Source organism: Enhydra lutris, unplaced genomic scaffold, assembly GCF_002288905.1.
Source record: "Enhydra lutris kenyoni isolate GAN:26980312 unplaced genomic scaffold, ASM228890v2 scaffoldscaffold1, whole genome shotgun sequence".
In the NCBI taxonomy this organism is placed as follows: Eukaryota; Metazoa; Chordata; class Mammalia; order Carnivora; family Mustelidae; genus Enhydra; species Enhydra lutris.
The window spans coordinates 44,865,296-44,887,207 of record NW_019154085.1 but is presented as its reverse complement, the minus strand read 5'-3'; the positions used below and the strand labels follow the sequence as shown (position 1 = coordinate 44,887,207).

General features: G+C 45.4%; 1 protein-coding gene across 1 annotated transcript in view; it reads right to left on the bottom strand.

Moving 5' to 3' along the window:
• LOC111141678 (selenocysteine lyase) overlaps positions 1 to 21,616 on the bottom strand; it is a 36,160-nt gene extending 14,544 nt beyond the window's left edge. Inside the window, exons 1-7 of the mRNA XM_022494429.1 lie at positions 21,528 to 21,616; positions 18,643 to 18,755; positions 14,070 to 14,170; positions 9,273 to 9,453; positions 1,935 to 2,062; positions 1,110 to 1,274; positions 86 to 192 (exon numbers count right to left, since the gene is read on the bottom strand). Coding sequence (XP_022350137.1) covers positions 86 to 192; positions 1,110 to 1,274; positions 1,935 to 2,062; positions 9,273 to 9,453; positions 14,070 to 14,170; positions 18,643 to 18,755; positions 21,528 to 21,616 — 884 coding nt within the window. The remainder of the gene's footprint in view (positions 1 to 85; positions 193 to 1,109; positions 1,275 to 1,934; positions 2,063 to 9,272; positions 9,454 to 14,069; positions 14,171 to 18,642; positions 18,756 to 21,527) is intronic.
• Positions 21,617 to 21,912: the final 296 nt, after the last annotated feature.

Below are 21,912 nucleotides of genomic sequence, written 5' to 3'. Positions count from 1 at the left end.
CTTCCAAGAGACAAGGAAAAGCTACCGCCCTCCAAGCCAACAGTTGGGCCAATAGGTCCGAGACTTCATTAAACTTCTATCTTACCCTGGCCTGAAATTCCGTTCTTGTCCACCTCCAAACAGCATAGGGTACAGAGGTGTAAGTTCACCAAGCCCTCGGACATAAAGTGCTCCAATCCTGGGACCGTAGAACTGAAAGGAAAAATCAGCCATTTATTCAACAAGAACCTTCTGAGTTCCCACTTTGTATGCACTCTGAGTGCTTAGAAGTACACAGAGAAAGACCCTGTACTGTATGGGCCCCACAGCTGTGCTACCCGTCACCACTCCAGACACATCAGAGTCACAAACCTTGAGGGTGCAGGGCAGAGCCTGGACTCTTGTTCCTAGCCCGAGAGGGTTGACTGCACATCACAGAACAGAATTTGTAAAAGGAGATGGGCTGGAACTTGAGACTGTCGAGGGCTTTTCCTGGGTATGACTCCATGTTTTCAAACTGACACTTTACAAAAATCATTAAGTGCCACAGTGTCAGGTCAGCACACAAACTCCTTCGGAAACTAGCTGAGCACCATGCCTCAACACAGAGAACTAAAAATATTTCAGGTCCTAGTCAGCTGCCAGAAAGATGAGCAAAGTCTCAGAAGGGTCTTCACTCTTGTTTACTGTTTTCACTACCACCTTGAAGACGAGAGCTGCTAGAACCAAACCTTTGCATTCAGAAGCTGCACTTTAAATCAAGTTAGAGAAAGCAACATCTTGAGTCTCTCATCTTCTGTCCTGGGGGTGGGGCCTATGAGTGGGCTGATGAGAGGTCTACAGGCACTCTCTGCCCAATGCAGAGAATGCTCAGTATCTGGCTGAAGTCACCTGCCTCCTGTCTCACCTGAGGCCTCCACACCCCTCCACAGCTCTGCCTGGCCACCCCCCTCTTGTCCCAGGTTGGGTTACTGCTGGTCTCTTCTGCAGCTCGTGAGGGTGGGGGCTGCAAGTTTTGTCATTTCATCCCCTGAGAGCACTGGACAACAAATGGATGATTGCTGGTGCTGTGGTTCTGCTCTAAGATGAGCCTTGAGGTCATGGAGGGAAGGAGGTTTCTGTGGATGCACCTTGTGCCCCACGATGGTCAGGAAGTCCACGCCCAGGTCCTCCACATCCACGCGCTGTTTCCCCAGGGCCTGTGCCGCGTCTGTGTGTAGCAGAATGATAGGCAGCCCGGAAGTTGCCCGTTTTTGGTTCAGGGCTTTAATTCGTTGACTGATTTCAGAGATGGGCTGAAGTAGGGAAAAATAAAGAGTTGAATATGTTGTTTTGATTTCATGAAAACTGAATGAAAGAAATCAGGAGTCATTAATGAGGAGAGGAGGAAGAAGAGGGAAGAGGAGGAGGAAGGAGGGAGGAAAAGGAGGGAAAGGAAGGGAGAAGGAAGGAGAAAGGAAGAAGGAAGGAGGAAGTAAGAAAGAAGAAGGAAGAAGGAAGAAGGAAGGAAGGAGGAAGGAGGAACAATGAAGGAGGAAGAAAGAAGGATGAAGAAAGAAGATGAATACAATGACAAAGATGAAGATGACAAAGATGAAGACGACAAAGACAATGAAGACAACGAAGATAAAGAAGAAGAAGAAAAAGAAGAGGCCTCAGGAGAGATGCATGAGAATATCAAGTAGAGCCTGGGCCCCCTTCATTCCTCATTAGACTTTTTTTCCCCCCCTCACTAGATTTTCTTAGAAGGATAACTAACTCAGGGTGCCTGGGGTGGCTCAGTTGGTTAAGTGTCTGTTTTCAGCTCAGGTCATGATCCCAGGGTCCTGGGATCCAGTACCGAGCCTGTATCTCCCTCTGCCTGTCACAGCCCCTGCTTGTTCTCTCTCTCTCTCTGACAAGTAAATACATGAAATCTTTGGGAAAAAAAAAAAAAAAAAGGATAACTAACTCACCATGATGACACCCGTCTCATTATTGGCCAGCATGATAGTCACGAGGCACGTGGCTGGGCGGACAGCTGCCAGGATGTCCTCAACCTCCACCTGACCATTCACCTTGGACACTGGCACAAAGGTGACCGCTGAGGGAAAAACACATAAACCAAGGTTAATCTTATAAAATAACCTGTTTGGGAAGTTCATTTAGATACAGCCTAGGAAAAGCATTCTCCACATTTTAAAAGTAATTTATTGAAAAAGTTCAGGAAATGATAAGGGCCCACAAGGAGGTAATACACTTTTCGTTCATGAGAGCATCTATTTAAAATTTTTTTTAAAATTTAATTCCAGTATAATTGACATACAGTGTTATATTAGTTCTGGGTCTACAATATAATGATTCAACACACCTATCCATTACTCACTGCTCTTCACGGTATATGGACTCCTAATCCCCATCACCTATTTCCCCCATCCCTCCACCCACATGCCCTCTGGTAACCATCACTGTGTTCTCTATATTTAAGTCTGATTTTTGGGTTTGTCTCTTTTTTAATTTGCTTGTTTTCTTAATTAAATTTCACATATGAATGAAACTATATAGTATTTGTCTTTCTCTGACTTATTTCACTTAGTACTATACTCTCTAGATCAATCCATGTTGTTGCAAATGGCAAGATTTCCTTCTTTTTTATGGCTGAGTAATAGTCCATTATATATACCACATCTTCTTCCATCTATCAATGGAGACTTGGGGTGCTTCCATGTCTTTTCTATTGTAAACAATGCTGCAATAAACATAGGGGTGCATATATCTTTTTTCAAATTAGTGTTTTCATATTCTTTGGGTAATACCAAGTAGTGTGATCACTGGATCATATGATAATTCTACTTCTAATTTTTTAAGGAACCTCCATACTGTTTTCCACAGTGGCTGCTTTCGATTTGCATTCCCACCAACAATACACAAGTGTTCTTTTTGCTCCACATTCTTGCCAACCTTGTTTCTTGTGTCTTTGATGTTAGCTATTCTGACAGGTGTGAGGTGATAGCTCATGTAGTTTTGATTTGCATTTCCCTGATGATGAGTGACATTGAGTATATTCTCATGTGTCTGTTGGCCATCTGGATGTCTTTTTTAGAAAAATGTCTGTTCATTGTTTTAATTGGATTATTTGTTTTTTTGGTGTCGAATTGTATGAGTTCTTTGTATATTTTGGATATTAACATTTTATCAGATGTCATTTACAAATACCTCCTCCCATTCAGTAGGTTGTCTTTTTGTTTTGTTGATTGTTTCCTTTGCTGTGCAAAAGCTTTTTATTTTGGTGTAGTCCCAACAGTTTATTTTTGCTTTTATTTTTCTTGCCTAAAGAGATGTATCTTGAAAGACGCTGCTATGCCAATGTCAAAGAAATTACTGACTGCTCTCTCTTCTAGGATTTGTATGTTTGGGTCTCACGTTTAGGTCTTTAATCCATTTTGAGTTTATTTTTGCATAGGGTGTAAGAAAGTGGACCAGTGTCATTTTTTTGCATGTAGCTGTCCAGTTTCCCCAACACCATTTGTTGAAGAGACTGTTTTTTTCCATTGCATATTCTTTTCTGCTTTGTTGAAGATGAATTGACTATATAGTTGTGGGTTTATTTCTGGGGTTTCTATTCTGTTCCATTGATCTATGTGTGTATTTTTGTGCCAGTACCATACTGTTTTGATTACTTCAACTTTGTAGTGTATCTTGAAATCTGGGATTGTGTTACACCTCTGGTTTTGTTCTTCTTTTTCAAGATTTCTTTGGCTATTTGGGTCTTTTGTGGTTCCATACAAATTTTAGGATTGTCTTTTCTAGTTCTGTGAAAAATGCTATTGGTATTTTGATAGAGATTGCATTAAATCTGTAGATTGCTTTGGGCAGTATGGACATTTTAACAAATTTGTTTTCCCAATTCATGAGCATGGACTGCCTTTCCATTTGTGTCATTTTCAATTTCTTTCATCAACTTTAGTTTTCAGAGTACAGGTCTTTTACCTCTTTGGTCAGGTTTATTCCTAGGTATCTTACCATTTTTGGTGCAATTGTAAATGAGACTGTTTTCTTCATTTCTCCCCCTGCTGCTTCATTATTAGTGTATAGAAATGCTATGGGATTCTGTATTTTGTATTCCACGACTTTACTGAATTTGTTCATCAGTTCTAGTAGTTTTTTGGTGGAGTTGTTAGTGTTCTCTATATAGAGTATCATGTCGACCGCAAATAGTGAAAATTTTACTTCTTCCTTACCAACTTAGATGACTTTTCTTCTTCTTCTTCTTTTTTTTTTTTTTTTTTTTTTTTTTGTCTGATTGCTGCAGCTAGGACTTTTAGTACTGTTTATTTTTTGCATACCTACTACTGGTTTTTGATTTGTGGTTACAATTAGGTTTAAATATAACATCTTATGCATAATAGCAGTTTGTAATAAGTTGATGGTTGAACTCATTCTTAAATCACTAAATTTTTCCTCCTCTCCCCCATACATTTTGGGTATGTGGCGTCATACTTTACATCCTTTTATTTTATGAATCCTTTTACTGGTTTTTATATATACTTAATTTACTGCTTTTGTGCTTCCTACTTTTCTTATTCATATTTATGGTTTTTCTTTTCTACAAAGAGAGTCCCCCCCCCCTTTTAAATTTCTTATAGGGCTGGTTAGGTGCTAGTGAATTCTTTTAACTTTTGTTTGCCTGTGAAACCCTATCTCTCTTTTTATTCTGGATGATAGGCTTGTTGGATAGAGTATGTTTGGCTGCAGGTTTTTTTTCTTTCAGCACTTTGAAGGTATCATGCCACTCTCTTCTGGCCTGCAAAATTTCTGCAGAAAAATCAGCTCACAGCCTGATTGGGTTTCCCTGGTATGTAACTGTTTCATCTTGCTGCTTTTCCAATTACCTCTTTATCACTACTTTTTTGCCATTTTAATTTCTATGTATCTTGGTGTGGACCTACTTGCGTTGATTTGGTGGGAGCTGTCTGTCTCCTGGATCTGGATTTCTGTTTCCTTTCCCAGATTTGGGAAGTTTTTAGCTATTATTTCTTCAAATACATTTTCTGTCCCCTTTTCTCTCTCTTGTTCTTCTGGGATTCCCTACAATGCCAATGTTATTACTCCTGATGGTGTTGCTGAGTTCCCTTAATCTATGTTCATTTTTTATTATTCTTTTTTCTCACTTATGTTCAGTGTGAATGCTTCCCATTACTCTGTCCTCCAGGTCACTGACCCATTCTTCTACTTCCCCTAGTCTGCTATTTATCCCCTCTAGTGTATTTTTAAGTTACTGAGTTTTTCATCTCCTCTTGGTTCTTTTTAATGTTTTCTCTTTATTGAGGGTTTCCCTGAGGTCCTCCACATTCTTCTCAAGTCCAGTGAATACCTAATGACCATTACTTTAAATTCTCTATCAGGCATATTATTTATCTCCATTTGATTTAGCTCTCTTGCTGTGATTGTGTCCCATTCTTTCCTTTGGGACAGATTCTTCTGTCTCCTGATTTTGTCTAACTCTGTCTGTTTCTCCATTTCTGTGTGTCAGGAAAGTCAGCTATGTCTCCTGCTCTTGAAATTAGTGGCCTTATGAAGGACAAGTCCTGTAGTGCCCTCCTATGTGGTGTTCCCTATTCATTAGAACCTAGAGCTTCAGGAGTGTCTCCTATGTGCACCCGGCTATTGTAGCATTTGCCTTCAGTCCCAACTGTCTGCAATGGCTGTCTTTGCCTATTGTAGACAGGGTTTGGTCCCTGTGTTGTTAATGCATGGGTCTGCAGGAAAACATGGCGGTGGGACATGCAGTGCCAGAAAGGTCTGCACCAGTCCCCTGCAGGAAGGGAACTGCTGCTGCCCAAGAAAACTATCCAGACCAGGATGGAGGATGTAGGTCCACAGAAGAGTGTGGGGGTGGGGTACACTGTTAGCAAGCTAGGTGGAGAGTGTTATACTATACTGGTTCCCACAAGTGTCCATGTATCCAAACTGGGGAATGGAGGAGGGAAATGGCTCCCACCAGCTCCTTTGTTCTTGGAGAAGTCTCCCAAAAGACACTACCCCTCCAGCACACACTCTGAGATTAGTAAATAAATCTCCTTCCCATACACCCAAGGAGTTGATCAAACTGCTGTTTCTATACTGTATCTCCAGGGGGGTGTTAGCTCTACTGTCTCTGTAGAGGCAGGGCCTCGGTTTCCTCTTGGGTCTCCCAGCTCTTCCAGAGCCAAGCCTGTTGATTTTTACAGTTCTAGGTGTTAAGCCCCACTGATTGTAAGAACTCATGAAGTGAGGCCCCTCTAGTTTTCAAAGCCAATGTTATGGAGATCCATCTTCCCAGGGCAGGTTCTTCACACCTGGGGTGCCTGGATCTGCTCCTCTCCCCTCGCTGAGCCCATGCTGTCCCTCCCCACCATGCAGTTCCACGGGTCCATCTGGCTTCCAACCATGTCTTCACCTTTCCTACCCTCTTTGACATAGCCTCTTCTCTATGTTTAGCTGTGGAGAATTTGTTCTGCCAGTCTTCAGGTCACTTTGGGGTGTATCTACACTGATGGGGATGTTATCTAGGTGGATCCATGGGACGAGGTGATCCTAGGATCTTCCTAGTCCACTATCTTTATGAGAACACCTTAATGGACCAAAGTACTTAACCTTCACTCACTTGACACTTAGCAAACATTCATTAATCACCTACTAGGTTCTAGGCACTGCTCCAAGCTCTTTTAATCTCATCACCTCAGACGAATAAATGAAGGTGATTGAATTAAGATTTTGGTTCAAAATGATATAAGATAAATGTATCCACTCTCCCCTCAAGGTCCAAAATGAGAGAACAAATATTTTCTAAATTAGGGGTATCCTCCTGTGGGCAAGGAATTTTGAGGAATTCCCAGAATACAGAAAGATGATAGCATTAGATTAATAAGAATAGGAAAAAAAACCTCAGAACAGTAATAGGCAAAAACCATGACCAGATCTAGTGATCATCCAAGTGCTGGGTGCACAGCGTGGAATGTTGGGAGGGAGAACTGCGTGGCAGGCAGAGGCTGGGTGTCATGACCTAGCACCCTTACCAGCTACCTCACAGGTGGGCAGCAGAAGCACTGGCAGTGACTGAGAAAGAGCACACGTGCCCAAGAGAAGACCAGCAGGCCAGGGCGGGCTCCAGGGATAGGGCAGAGACCAGCAAGAGAAGGGTGGAGCTCATGTATCCATTACAAGACTCTAAGGAGAGAAAAAGAAGGGCCCCTCTGGCCAGGATTACTCGTCATGGGGATGCCTGGGTGGCTTAGTAGGGTAAGCGTCTGCCTTCGGCTCAGGTCATGATCCCAGGGTCCTGGGATTGAGCCCCAGGTCGGGCTCCCCACACAGTGGGGAGTCTTCTTCTCCCTCTCCTTCTGCCCCTCCCCCTGCTCATGCTCTCTCTTGCAAATAAAAAAATACTTTTTAAAAAAAAGTATTACTCATCTTCTTATTAAGCACATGAAAGGATGCTCAACATCACCAACCATCAGGGTAATGCAAATCAAAACCAGGAGATACCACTGCACATCTCCAGGATAGCGGCAATAAAAGATAATGACAATCGCAAATGTTGTCAAGGATACGGAGAAATAGGAATCCTCCGGTCCTGCTGGAAAAACATCAAAGGGTGCAGCTACTTGGGAATACAAAAGTCAGCTCAAAAGGTTAAACACAGAGTTAATCTGTGACCCAGCTGTGCCTCTCCTGGGTGTGAGTCCAAGAGAAATGAAAACATACATCCACACAAGAACTTGCACACAAAGGTTCATAACGGCATTAGTCATCATGCCAAATGATCGTCAAAGGTTCATCCACTGATGAATGGGTAAATAATGTATTATTTATAGAGACTAGAATTCACATAAAATGGAACATTATAAATCCATAAAAAGAAATTAAGTACTCATACATGCTCCATCATGAATGAACCTTGAAAACATGCTAATTGAAAGAAATCAGTCAAAAAGACCCCATGTTCTCTGATTCCATTCTCATGAAAGTCCTATGAAATAGGGCAATCTTTAGAGATGGACATGGATTAGTGGTTGCCTGGGGGTGAGGCAAATGGAGAATTACAGTGGGTGGGCACAAAGTTTTGGGGGGTCATGAAATGTTCTGTAACTGATTATGATGATGGTTATACAAGTGGGTGAATTCACTAAGAACCACTGAATGAGAGAGGGAGAAGCAGAATCCCCAGTGAGCAGGGAACCCCATGCGGGACTCAATCCCAAGACCCTGGGATCATGACCTGAGCTGACGGCAGCTGCTCAACCGACTGGGCCACCCAGGGACCCCAAAATCTGTGTAATTTAAGCAGGAGGTTAAATGCAACAGCAAATAAGAATGATTCATTGCTCTTCCCTGTAAGTATGGAAAAGTAAGAAAGACAGGGGGATAAAAAGGCAGCAGGGATTGAAAGGAACAAGAGCTGAAATAAGAACGTCAGACTCGGTCTCTCTCTCTCTCTCTTTTTTTTTTTTAGTTAATGTAGTACATCTAGGTAAGACCAGAAAGAGAAAAACTCTTATAGTAGTCCAGGAAAACCCACAGAAAGGTTTCACAGTCAAATGGAGCACTATGGTGCTTTAATCTGGGTGATAGAAGTACTTTCCCTCGATTCACTTTTAGGTTTCCAGGCAGATCAGAGAAGCTGAGGGGAAAGTCAATTTGCTTCAAGGAAAGCATTCATCTCGGCTCTCTTGGGCCAGGGGAAAGGGCTCTTAGTTTTCAAAAGTCCATGATCTGTGGCCAGTGTCTCGAGGCTTCCTCACATGGGAAAAGTAAAAGGTCAGAGCCACTGCTCTTGCCCACCAAGCTCAGCTGACCCCTCAGGCTGCCTGTGGGCTGTCTGCCCCTGGGCCCATTGGCGAGAACCCCCTCCTGTGCAAGAGCTGAAGTCGTACAGCAAGAGCACATTTATTCTGGTGTTCGCCCCCTGATGCTGATGTCTATCTGACCCTTGTTCTTCCTACCCAAGGAAGTGGAAGCCAAGATTTAATCCTTAAAATCTGAGTGAAAAGCACTGTTTAGCATTTATAGGCTTATTATTTCACATGTATATATTCATTATACACAAGAATCTGAAGTATCATTCAGTTGCTAGATCCATACTAGACTAGAGCTCCACAGTGATGACCCATTTCTTCCCTAGGGGACACTCTGGCAGCATTCCCAGCTCCCGTGTCCAGACAGGCTGTGTAACCCTTGCACCTGCTGACCTCCAGGGAGGCTGCGAGTGGAGGGTAAATGATTCACCAGGTCCCGGAATCAGTGTGTGGCGGTAGGCGAAGCTGGTCACTCACCGGCTGCTCGTTCTTTGAGCAGGTGCTCCAGGGGCAGGCGGATGGAGTCGTGTTCCACGGTGCAGGTGATAAGATGGGGCGCGGCCCCATCCAGCAGGCTGCACAGCTCGGCCGGGCTCCCCGCAGAGGGGCGGATTTGGTGGAAATGTTTCACCATGGAATGGATTACTAAGTTGTTGGACTGCAGAGAGCAGAAAGAGCATTTACGAGATCTGTGCTAAGGGGAGGGCCACGGTGACACTTTCTCAGCCTTCATTTTCCTCGTGGCTAATGTTTAAAAAAGGGAAAAATGGTCTCAAAGTCATACAGCTTCTGAATGGCCAATGACAAAACCTTCCCAAAAGGTCAGAATTCATTTCCAGTCAATTAATGCCTGTCTTATTAAGCAATGTTATGAATTTTTCAATTTTATAAATTGAAAAAGCAGGTACCCACTGCTGATGGGAGTATAATCTAGCATATGAAGGGCCATTTGGTGTATCTGTCAAATAAGCCCTCTGACCCAGCATGTCAGTGTCTTGGACTTGATCCTATCACTATACTTGCACAGAAGCAAAATGAGATACAGAAAGGTCCTTATTAGGTATAGCACTGTTTGTAATAACCTTGGAAAGCCCTTCAGTGTCCACCAGTAAAGGGATTTTTAAGTGCCCAATGGACACCAAGGAATAAACATCAAGGAAAAGCTTTATGTGTAGAGACCCAAGATCTCAAATAGAAATATACTTCCTAAATAATAATACAAAAAAAGGTAGCAGACATTATATACAGTATTCTACCCAATTTGTATATAAAGGGGGAAATATACATGCATTTGCTCATATATGCAAAAATATCCTGGAAAGGGTTCACAGGGAAGGAGATTAGAATATATAAATCTACATAGTTATTTGCTTTTAATGCAGAGACTCTCTGGAAGACAACAAGAAGCTAACAATATTGGTTTCCTATAGCCAGAGTGGATAACATAAGGGTACAGGGTAGGAGAAGACTTTAAAAAAAACAAAACAAAACAAAAACTTTTCTCTTATTTTAAATTATAACATATATACAGGAAAGTGTATAAAATATAAACCTAAGTTTAACAGAGAAATGAGACAGCGAAGACTGAAAGACTGTTACCTGATCAAGACAGTAGACACTGCCCCACACAGAAGCACCCAGGGGGTCCCTGCAGTCACTGTCCCCCCTCCACCCCCCACGGAGCTGTCTCCCACACTGATATGTATGGTAATCATTCCCCTGCTTTTCTGGATACTCTGACTTTCTAGCAAACACCTGTAAACAGTATTGTTTATTTTGTCTCTTTTTGACCTTGGCATGAGTAGAACTGAACAAACTTTTTCTTGGTAAAGATCCAATCCCTTGGAGTATTTGGGGGTCCCCCGCAATGAGGGGGACAGAGCCTGCACTGGGCTGAAGCGCCCATGTGCTGCTATTCTGCATGTAGAGTACTTAAGACAGTATCCAGCTGGGTGGGGGGGGGGCACCAAGGCAGCCCATGCTGTAGCTCACTGATGGGTGACATGTGGGATCAGGTAACAGGGAGGAGGTGGTCAGGGACCCACAACTCAGATGGGTTCCTCCACCCAGTGGCAGCTTCAGGAGAGGTCCCAGGGCACATCCTTGTGGGAAACACTGCTGCCCCATACAGCCATCCTATCCAGAAGACAGGTTCCCTGGGGGCTCCCACGGCTGGAGAGTCCACACAACCCCATCTGAGGCCACCATGGATGGCAGGGTAAAAGGTTACCCAATGACTGTGAATAGGATGGAGATGCCCAAGATCCTCCCATGTGCCACACGTGTCCGTCGGTTGCTGCTGAAACCTGGAAACGGCTGCCCTGCCCTGGGCCACAGCGGGAGTGCAGGGGCCTTGGTGGGAAACAGTAGGTCCCATCTGAAAATGAACTGTTGCTCGAAGACCACGAATGTCCTTAGCACCAGATGAGACCAGGATGGCCCTACCAGGCAGCTGGGGCCGAGGTAGCTCCTTGTGGGCCACCAAGAGCCTGGCCCCAGGGGTGGGCATGGGGCCCAGGGGCGTGGTGGCAGCTTCCTGACCCATCACTCGAGATCCCTGTGCACTGCTGCAGGTGGCCATGTGACAACATAACATTGGGCCGTGCTAATTTTGAGGGACACTCGGACTGCTGTTTTGGGCTGTCATGAATAGTCTCCACCTGGCCCTGGTGCAGATGAGCCTCACTTGTCTAGGCTCCACCCTGGGGGTGGGACTGCTAGCCCCCAGTGCAGGCTCTCGTCCTCAACTTGACCAGATAGTGCCAACCCCTCTCCCCAAACGTCATTCCAGCCTGTGCTCTGCCATCTGTGAGTGCTTCCGGCTCTACGTCCTCTGTCCACACTTACTACCACTGCAATGCTTAACTTCTATCATTCTGATGGGCGTGCAGAGGTGTCTTGATGTTTTTTACTCTGATGAGGACACCAAGTATTTTCACCTATAGAAACTGTTTGGGCTTCTGCTTGGTGAAGCACATACTCGAGTTTCTTGCCCATATTTCCATGGGGTTACCTGCCTTTATATCCTAGATGCTAGTCTTTTGTCAGTTAAATGTTGTGAATGTCTTCTGCCATTGTCTCGCTTGTCTTTTTGTTTTCTTCATCGTACTCTTTGATGAAGTAAACTCTGTTTTGTGGCCGTAGTGGTGGCACAATTTATCAGCCTTCTCCTTTGTGATTAATGTTTTCTGTATTGTGTAGAAGAAATTCATCGTTCTTAATCATCACAAAGATATAAGCTTATCACCTGAAAGCTTTCTAAATTTTATTCTTCATAAGTAGGTATTTATTATGCCCAAAGTTATGATTATTATTTTGTTATGAAGCAGAAATCCAATTTCCTTTTTCTTTGTGAATATACAGTTGTCCCAGCACCATTTACTGGAGACCATTCATTCCTCCTGCTCTCTTAGACTGCCTCAGTCATATATGGTGATCATAAAATCTAGCGTCTGAGCCAGAAAAAGTTAAGAATAAGAGGGTACTATTCAATTATGTCAGGACAATAGGTGCATCCTGGGACTGTCCTGAGCAAACCAGGATGTGTGGCTACCCAGTCATATGACAAATACTGACACGTGCACGGTGCTGTTTCTGGTCTACTGTCTGTCCCTGCCTGAGGGCCACCTGCCTTAATTAGTACAGCTTTACCAACAGCTGGATGTCTGGTGGAGCAAGTCATTTCACTATGTTCTTAATCTTCCAGAAGTCTTGACAGTTCTTGGCCATATAAATTAGCTTGTGAGATTCCACCAAAAAAGCCTCAGGATTTAGACTGAGGTTGCACACCGGATCTACAGATCTACTGAGGTGGTTAGAACACTGGGTCTCGGGATTTGGGAGCACGGGGAATTGCTCCATTTATCAGAGCTTCTTTGAAGGTGGTGTGCACTAATATTCCTATGACTTTCCTGGTGCGGCCAAGTCGATGAAAACGGTCTTACAAATTCTTTTTTGTAATATTTATTTCTTAAGTATTTGTTATTTTTCGTGCTCTTGTAAAAACCAGAAACTGCTACAGAAACGCAGAGATGGTTGGCAACTGAGAGGATCACACTAATGCTCCAGCAAGGTCTGACTTTAAATGGAACACATTTTTCTCCTCCTCATTCTTGAAACCACCCACCCCCTTCTCTTGCTTTTCTGTAGAATCCTTTGTTCTAGGAACTTGGAATCAATACTCAGTAATGAGACTCGGATGGCCAGCACCGACGCTGGTCATGAGACCACTATGGAGACTTGAGGAACCCGGCTGGCAGGATGCACCAGACTTCTATCGAGGCTGCCCGGGCCCTGTATTTTCCTACAAAAGCCCTAAGCCTTTTCCCCCTCGTGGGTCTGCCATTCTGAAGGCATTAGCCTGCTACAGCGTCATTTGCCTGGCGAGCTAATAAACTATTGTTCCTCTTTATCCCCAAACTCCGTCTTTGTGTCATATTTTGGCTCCAGAGCAGAGATCAATTTTTGACAACACACCTGCTTGTCGCTGGTATAAAAAACACGATTGAGTTTTGAATCTAATAACTGCTAAATTTTCTTATTAACTCTAATAATCTGGCTGCAGATTCTCTGGGGTCTTCCATGTGGACAGTCACATTGCCTGTGGGTGACAGTCATGCCCTCCTTCCCAGAAAGGGAGACAGAAATTACTGTTTGAGCAGAAGCCTGTATTTCTATCAGTCTAAAAGTACATCTGCAATGGGTCATAAACCTCAAATTTCTTTTTAGAAAATTTTATTTAATTATTTGACAGAGAGAGAAAGCAAGAGAGGGAACACAAGCAGAGGAAGTGGGAGAGGGAGTAGCAGGCTTCCCGCTGAGCAGGGGGCCTGACGTGGGGCTCGATCTAGGACCTGGGATCATAACCTGAGCCAAAGGCTCGATCTAGGACCCTGGGATCATAACCTGAGCCAAAGGCAGATGTTTAACAACTGAGCCCCCCACCCAGGTGCCCCTCAAACTCTTCATAAGGCAAACAATTTAGTAGGGATTTAAAGGGATAATTCCAGGGCAAAAAGAAGGGGAAACTCTCTGTTGCAATAAACTCTCTGTTGAAGTTAATTTACACATTATGTTACAAATATCCTACCAGCCACCTGGAATTTACTTTTAGGATAAATACTGGCTAATTATATGAAGCTAATTTGCAAAAGAGAAAGACCAACACCAAGCATACCTCTTCTTTTCAAAAAATAATACCAAATAGGAACCATGTATATATACCTTACATATAATTGACAGTTAAAAGACTGAGAGCCTATTTAGAAACTTTACCTCAGTGCCCCCGGAAGTGAATATTATGTCCTGAGGTTTCCCACCTATCATCTTCGCGACGTTCTCCCGAGCTGTGTCAATAATGTCCTTGGCCTTCCTACCTTGAGAAACCAGAATGAGAACTCATTAGCGTCACTTTACCAAGCCCACTAAACACATGTTTAAAAGAACAACCAGACAGACATGGGGCACCTGGCTGGCTTGGTTAGTGGAGTGTGTGACTCTTGATCTCAGGGTGGAGACTTCGAGCCTCATACTGGTGTAGATGACTTAAAAATAAAATCTTAAAAAAAAAAAAAAAACCAGACACGCAGGAACAACTCTAAGTGGGCAATTCTAAGATGACCCACTGTCCCATTAATGTGAACACAATAGGCCACAACCTAGGAATAAGCTGGAGAAGGGGCAGCAGCAAGATAGGAGCAACTCAGTGACAGTGACACCTACTGAGGCTTAGTAAGAAGTGGAAACAGATACGGGGGGACGCGCGGGAACCCTAAAATCCCCAAAGTCATGGGCTTCCTCTTACCGGATGCTACAGGAGAGGGGAAGCTGTGGCCATCTGCCTTGCTTCCCATTCATCAAGACAGGAGGGTGAAGGGATGAAATAATTTGCTTAAGATCACGCTGCAAAACAACAAAAATAAGCAAAAAGAATGCTCGTGACTCAACACAAGGCACGGTGCTGCATCTCAGCGCAGGCCCCTGGGGGGCACAGGAGAGGCCCCTCCCACAGGGGCCACGCAGCCCAGCTGTGAGCTAGTTCCACCATCTGGCATGGATGAAGGGACCAAACTGTATGTGGCAGAGAAAGGAAGGCGCCAGGACGGGATCTATGACCATAACTCCATTCTTACGTGGTCTATAGATCAACAGTCTTCGAAGTGCGTTACTATTCAACCCTACTTGGAAGAAAAGAAAGGCACCAAACTACACACTTTCTCTCTGCAGTTCCGTGCATGTGAATCACACCCCACTAAAGCTGTTGGAGGGGAAGGACATAAAGGGTGTGGACCAACGAGTCCCGGGAACATAAGCTACTGGAACACACAGAATCACGTCCACTGGGGACAGGTCAGAGAACTGCCAGAAATGACCCTCTGGTTGCTCTTTTCATTTACTTACAATTTACATTTTCACTTAGATCTAAGGCCCCTGGAAACAAAAGTGCATACTCAAGGAGATTAGGACATCTCATTAGAATGCTAATGAGATGCTGTCATTGGACTAACGTTCCATCTGTGAGTCAGGACAGAGGCCTTGTTCTTAGGTGTTTAGGAGTGAAGCTTCCTGTTTGCAACTTACTTTCAAATGATTCAAAGAAATGATAGATCCAGGTAAAGGAAATAAGTGCAGGTGTTCACTATACTATGATTTCAGCTTTTCTGCAGAGGTTACATTCTAAAATAAAACTTTGGCCCTAGGAGTTAAAAAAAATAAACCAGCCATGGGATGTTTGCTAGCAATGGCTCTCTCCCCCACCCCAGATGCTAATTCAGTCTTTATCTTTTTAGCAAGTAATGTCCTCAGTTGAGGAAATTAGGATATGGCCTGAATGTCAGAGCAGGACCTTCCTGTCATGTTCTCAGGTTTGCTGATGGCACTGTCACGGGAGAAAGTCCCTTCTCTTACACATACACAGGTGCTTCCTTGTAATGGGAAGTATGCCCCTGCCCACAACTCATTCTCCAGGGTTCATGAAAAAGCAGTAAATTTAGAAAAACAGAGATCGAGGTAATATGGCAACACCATTGGATCTAGGTAGGAGACACACGGGTGTCTATTTTCTTACTCTTAAATTTCCGGAATGTTTGAAGTTGTTAGTGATAGTAAATGTAAAGGGTGGTTGGTAATTGTAACTGACATAAGAGAAGACTCTGAAATCCGCCTTTCAGGACATAAGAGGGAGAGTAAGGGGCATGTGTGGGTCCCATGATCCATTAAACCACCCCTCCTTCACTTGGCTGTTCTCATACCAGAGCCCCTCTACTACCTCCCAGTAACGGCCCGTTTCTCCTTTCCCATCTCCACCCTATTCCATTCCCTCTTGAACTCACTGGCAATCAGGTATTCTGGTCCCTGGATTCCCAAACCCACTCTGACCAAGGTCCTCGTGTGCCAAATCCAGGTCCACGCCTCCTCCCCTGCCAGCAGCTCTCCCCCAGGACTGCTCCCTCCTCTTCTATGCATCCCTTGCTGGGCAGGGCTCCAGATCCAGATGGCGGATGGCCCCTGCCCTGGCCAGGACCTCGAATCCTCTCCCCCTCAGCAACTCAAGACTGATAACCAGCTTGGTGCTGCAGACTACTCATTCCACCTGGAACCCAGTAGATTATATACATATATCTCTGACAGACATCTGAAACTACACTTGCTCCAAGTTGAATACATGATTTCTCCCCCAAACTTGTTCCTCTTACCCTTTCCTATCTCAGTAAATGGCGACTCAGTCCTTCCAGGGGCCCGGGGCCAAAAGCTTTGGCTCTTGCCTTTCTCATACCCTGTTATCCAACCCCACAGTAAATCCTGTAAGGCTCTGTCGTCAAAAATACTCAGAAGCTTGCCCCACCTCTGCACTGCCCAGCCACCTGCTGAGTCAGGGCCACCGCTGAAATATTCTAGCAGGCTCCCAACTCCACTGACCCCATCGTGGTCCATTCTCCAGGCAGTGGCCCAAGGAATGCCCTGAAAACACCATACACTTTGTACCCTGTGCCTTATCCCTCATCAGAACAGTGCTTGGCATGCAGGAAATACTCAACCAATATCAGTTGAATCAGCTGTTCTCACAATGTCACCTGGGGAGCCCTTGGGGTGGGGGCAAGGCATTTTTAGGGGTCCATCAAGTCAAATCTAGTTTCATAATAACACGAAAACATCATTTGTCTTTTTATTCTCATTTTCTTGAAAGTATAGAGTGAAGCCTTCCAGAGGCTCCCTGATGTGAGTATCATAACAGATTGGATGCAGAAGCCTTCAACCTGCTTGGGTCCTTGTGCTTCAGCTACTGTTACATGGAGGTTTCTGCATCTCATAGCAAAACAATATATTTTCCAGATTTGCTCATACACAATTTTTCTTGAGAGGTGGGTATAAGAACCAAAGAAACCATACTGAGAATCAGGTTTCATAATATGGCTTTCCCCCTTGACCCAGATGCTGCTACTGTGTGTCTCGGTCGTTGCTGTAGTCCGCAGCACGGCTCTGACAGGGCCCGGAACTCCACTCCCGGCTTCAGCCTACTCAATGTGGTCAGTCCTTGACTCATGGTCCCTGATGTTATTTCCAGATTTTTACTCTCACAAGCAAGGCTGTGGTAAACATCTTGGGTATCTAAACTCTTTCCATATGTCCTTAACATTTTTCCCTAACTAAATTCTCAGGAATTATTATCATCATTAAATCATAGTATTGTGAAAATAATTAAATCAACCTATCATAAAGGTGATTTTCTTTCTTTTCTCTTTTTTCCCTCCCCTCCCCCCACTTCTACCTGAGTATAGACAAGTGAATTGCAGTGCATACTTTAGTTATGGTTCTTAAAGAAATGAAGGCCATCAGGACAACCAGAAAGCCACTGACAGGTTTCATCAGGTCAGGAAGGGGAATTGTTCCTTCAGCATTATTCCTAAAGTTCTTTATAAGAAATGCTTTCTATTAGCATTTACTTGCCCTCTGTATTCTCAAGTTTAACGCATCAGGAAGTACAATTTTCCTAGAGGAAAAATTAGATATGAGGCAATGTCCAGAAGAATGGCCACAACATACATACCAAATAAACCAAGAAATAAGTTAATGAATGACTAGAACCTGATTTCGAAAAAGCTTTTAGTTATGAAGTTGTGAAATTCATACTAAACAGATACGAAAACCCATGAATGTCTGTAAAGTTGTATATAAGTACTATTAAATCCTAGGGCTTCACGGCAGTGTCTGAAAGCTCTTTTAGTTCCTCATAATCCACAGTTACGACAGTTTATCTTAATTATCTCTGATAAGCATTAAGTAAGAAAGGGACAGCCAGCTGGCCATCTGAAAAACATAACGTAAATGGTGACATAAAACTACTGATTTAAAGTAAATTATTTTCCAAAACTGCCAATTTAATGATCTGTATTAAAACAAGAATAAATGGGAAATAAGAATTTATTTATTATAATGAAAATAAAGAATTTTAAACTAATTTTCACTTTAAAAAAAAGGCCAGGATTATATGCAATCCTGATGATTTCAAAGATCTATTTTGCAAATTTTTCAAGGAACCACTGAGACAGATACATGAAAGGGTTTTAATGGGTACTGTTATTACAAATAGCTCTTAATAAGACATCTTTTTCATCTGGGCAAGGAGGATGGGGCAGTGTATTAAAAACGAAAGGTTATGCTATCAACAGGCTCCATGTTCAAATTTGGACTTCTCTGAAAACTAACCCACAAAAATTTCTACCTAAGGTTTGTATTTACAGAAAATCTATTCAAAAGCAAATGATCACAGGTGGTGTACAATTTCTCTAAGACTGCCTCTGCCCACCTCCCCCATATCTCCAGATCTGTGAGCACCTTCTAGGATTACCTGCTGGGTAAGGACTGCTGGGATTTCCCCAGGCTTCCCTCATGGCCTCGGTCATGGCCTGGATGACTTCTGGCTCAAGGGGGGTGGTTGCATTATAGTCCATATAAACTTTCCTGCTGGAAAGAAAACACAGATGTGCCTGTTAAGGACAAGGAGATGGAGTATGGGAGTACAGCTGCACTCTGTCAGCTCAAGAGAGCAAACGCCATCAAGGTCAAGATACTTCTCTGCAGAAATACCACGCAGCCTTCCACAAACTGCACTTGGACATCTCCAAATCTTCATGAATTATGGAAAAAATATGCGTAATTTCCAATAATCTAGTATTTGCTAGTTTCCTTTATATAATCGCTAGACCATCCACTTAGATTTTCTTTTTTTTTTTTTAAGATTTTATTTATTTATTTGACAGAGAGAAGGAGATCACAAGTAGGCAGAGAGGCAGGCAGAGAGAGAGTGGGAAGCAGGCTCCCTGCTGAGCAGAAAGCCCGATGCGGGGCTCTATTCCAGGACCCAGAGATCATGACCTGAGCCAAAGGCAGAGGCTTTGACCCACTGAGCCGCCCAGGCGCCCCTCCATTTAGATTTTCAAAAGTCCTTTCCACCCCTTGGTAGGATCAATGGCCCCTGAGCCTCAAAGTCTACCCAAGGGTTCTAAAGGACAGATCGGCTCCTTGCCTCCAGATGGAAGGAGGGGAAAACATGAGCACCGAAGGAGCTGCACCTTCCCGAGGGCTTCCTAACTTCATCGGTAGCTTTTCTTTATTTCTCTGTAATCTCTGGGCTGGCGGAAGGCTCAGGTGATCTAGGCACCCATTCCTGCCCACACCCTCCTCTTTGCTCCCTGACCCTGGGCAGGCCTACTTCTCCCCTCCTACTCTCAGTTTCCAGCACCTGGCATGACCGCGCCCCCCACTCCACTTTCCTTCTTAGGTCTTTGTTGCATCTTTAATTTCTTGTGAAGCTCCCTGTAGCTCTAAATAAAATTATAGCCCCCAGTCCCCTTCCTCCTTCCTCTGTCTCTCCATGATACTCCTCAGCGTGTGACACACTAGACTCTGGCCCTGTTTACCACTGCTGGCCTTAACAGAAAGTCATACATCAGCTCCAGAAGCTCACAGCTTTGTTTCCCTCACTGCTCTATCACTTACACTGAGGACAAGGGCTGGCACACAGCAGGGGCGGGATTTACAAAAGAACAAAGTGTCAGAAAAGCACAGCTCCTGAAAGATTTTTACCAATATCAAAAACCTTCAGAAATATATATATATATATTAGGAAATCCTGCCTAATACTATTAATTTACCTGATTTTAAAATCAGTAACAATGTTTAAACAGATCCACGTGAAAATTCAAAAACAATTACCAACCATGGCTGTTAAAAGTTTTTTTTTTCCCCTACCACAGAGTGTTTTATTTATTTTTAAATATTTTACTTATTCATTTGACAGAGAGAGAGCAGAAGCACAAGCAGGCAAAGCAGCAGGCAGAGGGAGAGGCAGATGCAGGCTACCCACTGAGCAGGGAGCCCAATGCGGGGCTCGATTCCAGGACCCTGGGATCAATCACCTGAGCCTAATGCAGATGCCTCACTGACTGAGCCACCCAGAGCCTCCAAACCACAGAGTGTTTTTATGCAACACCTTGTTCATAGCTGTCCAAAGTCACCTGATAGGTTTAAGGCTTTGGGAAGTTAGACTGGCCACGGTTGGCCACTCTGGCATTGGGAATCTCCTGGTCCCGTTGTGACTTAAATCTGCATGCGCCCTTAATCTTGCTTTCACTTCCTATAGCACCCCACATTTCCTCAAACTACTCGGGTCTGCTCAGTGACTGCAGTTTGTCAATCTGCTGGCAGACTGACACATTTATGGCTTGAATTTCAGATTAACGTTTTATAGATAACTCTGCTCCATGACTTGTTTCCTCCTTAAAATGCTCTCAGTATTGCATGGGAAAGCTCAACTCTACTATGCTCAAAACCAAAATATCATAAAGAGGTATGGTGAATTTCCTCTCCACTCCAGTCTCCCTCAGGGGCTTTTGCTCAGCTCCCTTTGCTCAGGCTCAACCAAAGCTGACTGCCTCATCTAAGAAATGTTCAGGTTTCGGCCTGGACCCGAATTTTAAAGACACACTCATCGCTCACGTTCAGGCAGAGGGGATTGCCAAAACAGAGGACGCAACGTCTCAGCAACCAGAAAATGCACAGCTGCAGCGGGTTGAAGACACAGTGTGCACTGGAAGGCCTCCCTGCCTACCTTCCCACTGTCCCCGCGGCTCAGGCAGGAGCCTGGGGGCATCGGCCTCCGTCCCCCCTTTCCCCACACCAGTGCACCAGCCAGACCTGCGGCTTGCGTCCCGGTACCCGCACTGCTCCGGCCACACGCCGGGCCACACCACCGCCCTCCTAGATTTTACAAAGATTTCCGGCGTGCCCCTGCTTCCTCACCTGTCCCGCACCCACCCGCCCCTAGAACACACCCCGAAGTCCGTCCCGAGCTCCCGGGCTCTGCTCCCTGACCGCAGCCCCGCCAAGCCCGGCCGCCCACGTCCGCAGGCTGGGTTCAAGCCCAGGGGCCTGCGCAGCGACTGTTCCCCTGCCCCGGACGCGCTTCCCCGGACGCCACCTCGGCGGGACCCCTGCCTCGGCCGCGCCCAGGCTCCCACCCGCCGACCCGCACCGCATCCCCGCGCGGGACGCTCAGGCCTGCGGTGACCGCCAGCTGGCGACCCCTCCGGGCGGGATCCCTCCCCCGGACAGACCACCGGGCCCCACCGGCCCCCCGCCCCCGGCCTCCCCGAGCCGGGCACCCCTCGCCCCGCGGCGCCTGGAGGGCTTCCCAGAGGAGGGCGCCGGCCGCCTCCCCCTCACGGAGCACACCTGTCTGGCGGGCTCTTCTCTCCGCGGCCTCGGGGATGACTCGCCGCCCACTCCCGCGCGTCCCTGCCGGGCGCCGCAGCCGCCTCCATCCCGACCAGCCCGCGCCCAGTGCCGCGCTGACCCACCGAACGCGCGGGTCTCGTCGGGGTGCGCCTACCCGAGGCCCGGAGGGGGGCGGGGCCGCGAGGTCCGGGCCGCGTCCGGATTGGCTGCGCTGTGCACTCTGGCCAATGCCGGGGTCCGCCCCGGCGGATGGTGATTGGCTGCGCGCGGTCAGGTGACGGGGGCGCGTCACTGGGGGCGAATCACGGAGGCAGGGAGGCCGGCTGCGGCGCGGAGCGCGGACTCCCCCCGGATCCCGGACTCTCCCCTGAGCCCAGGTCCC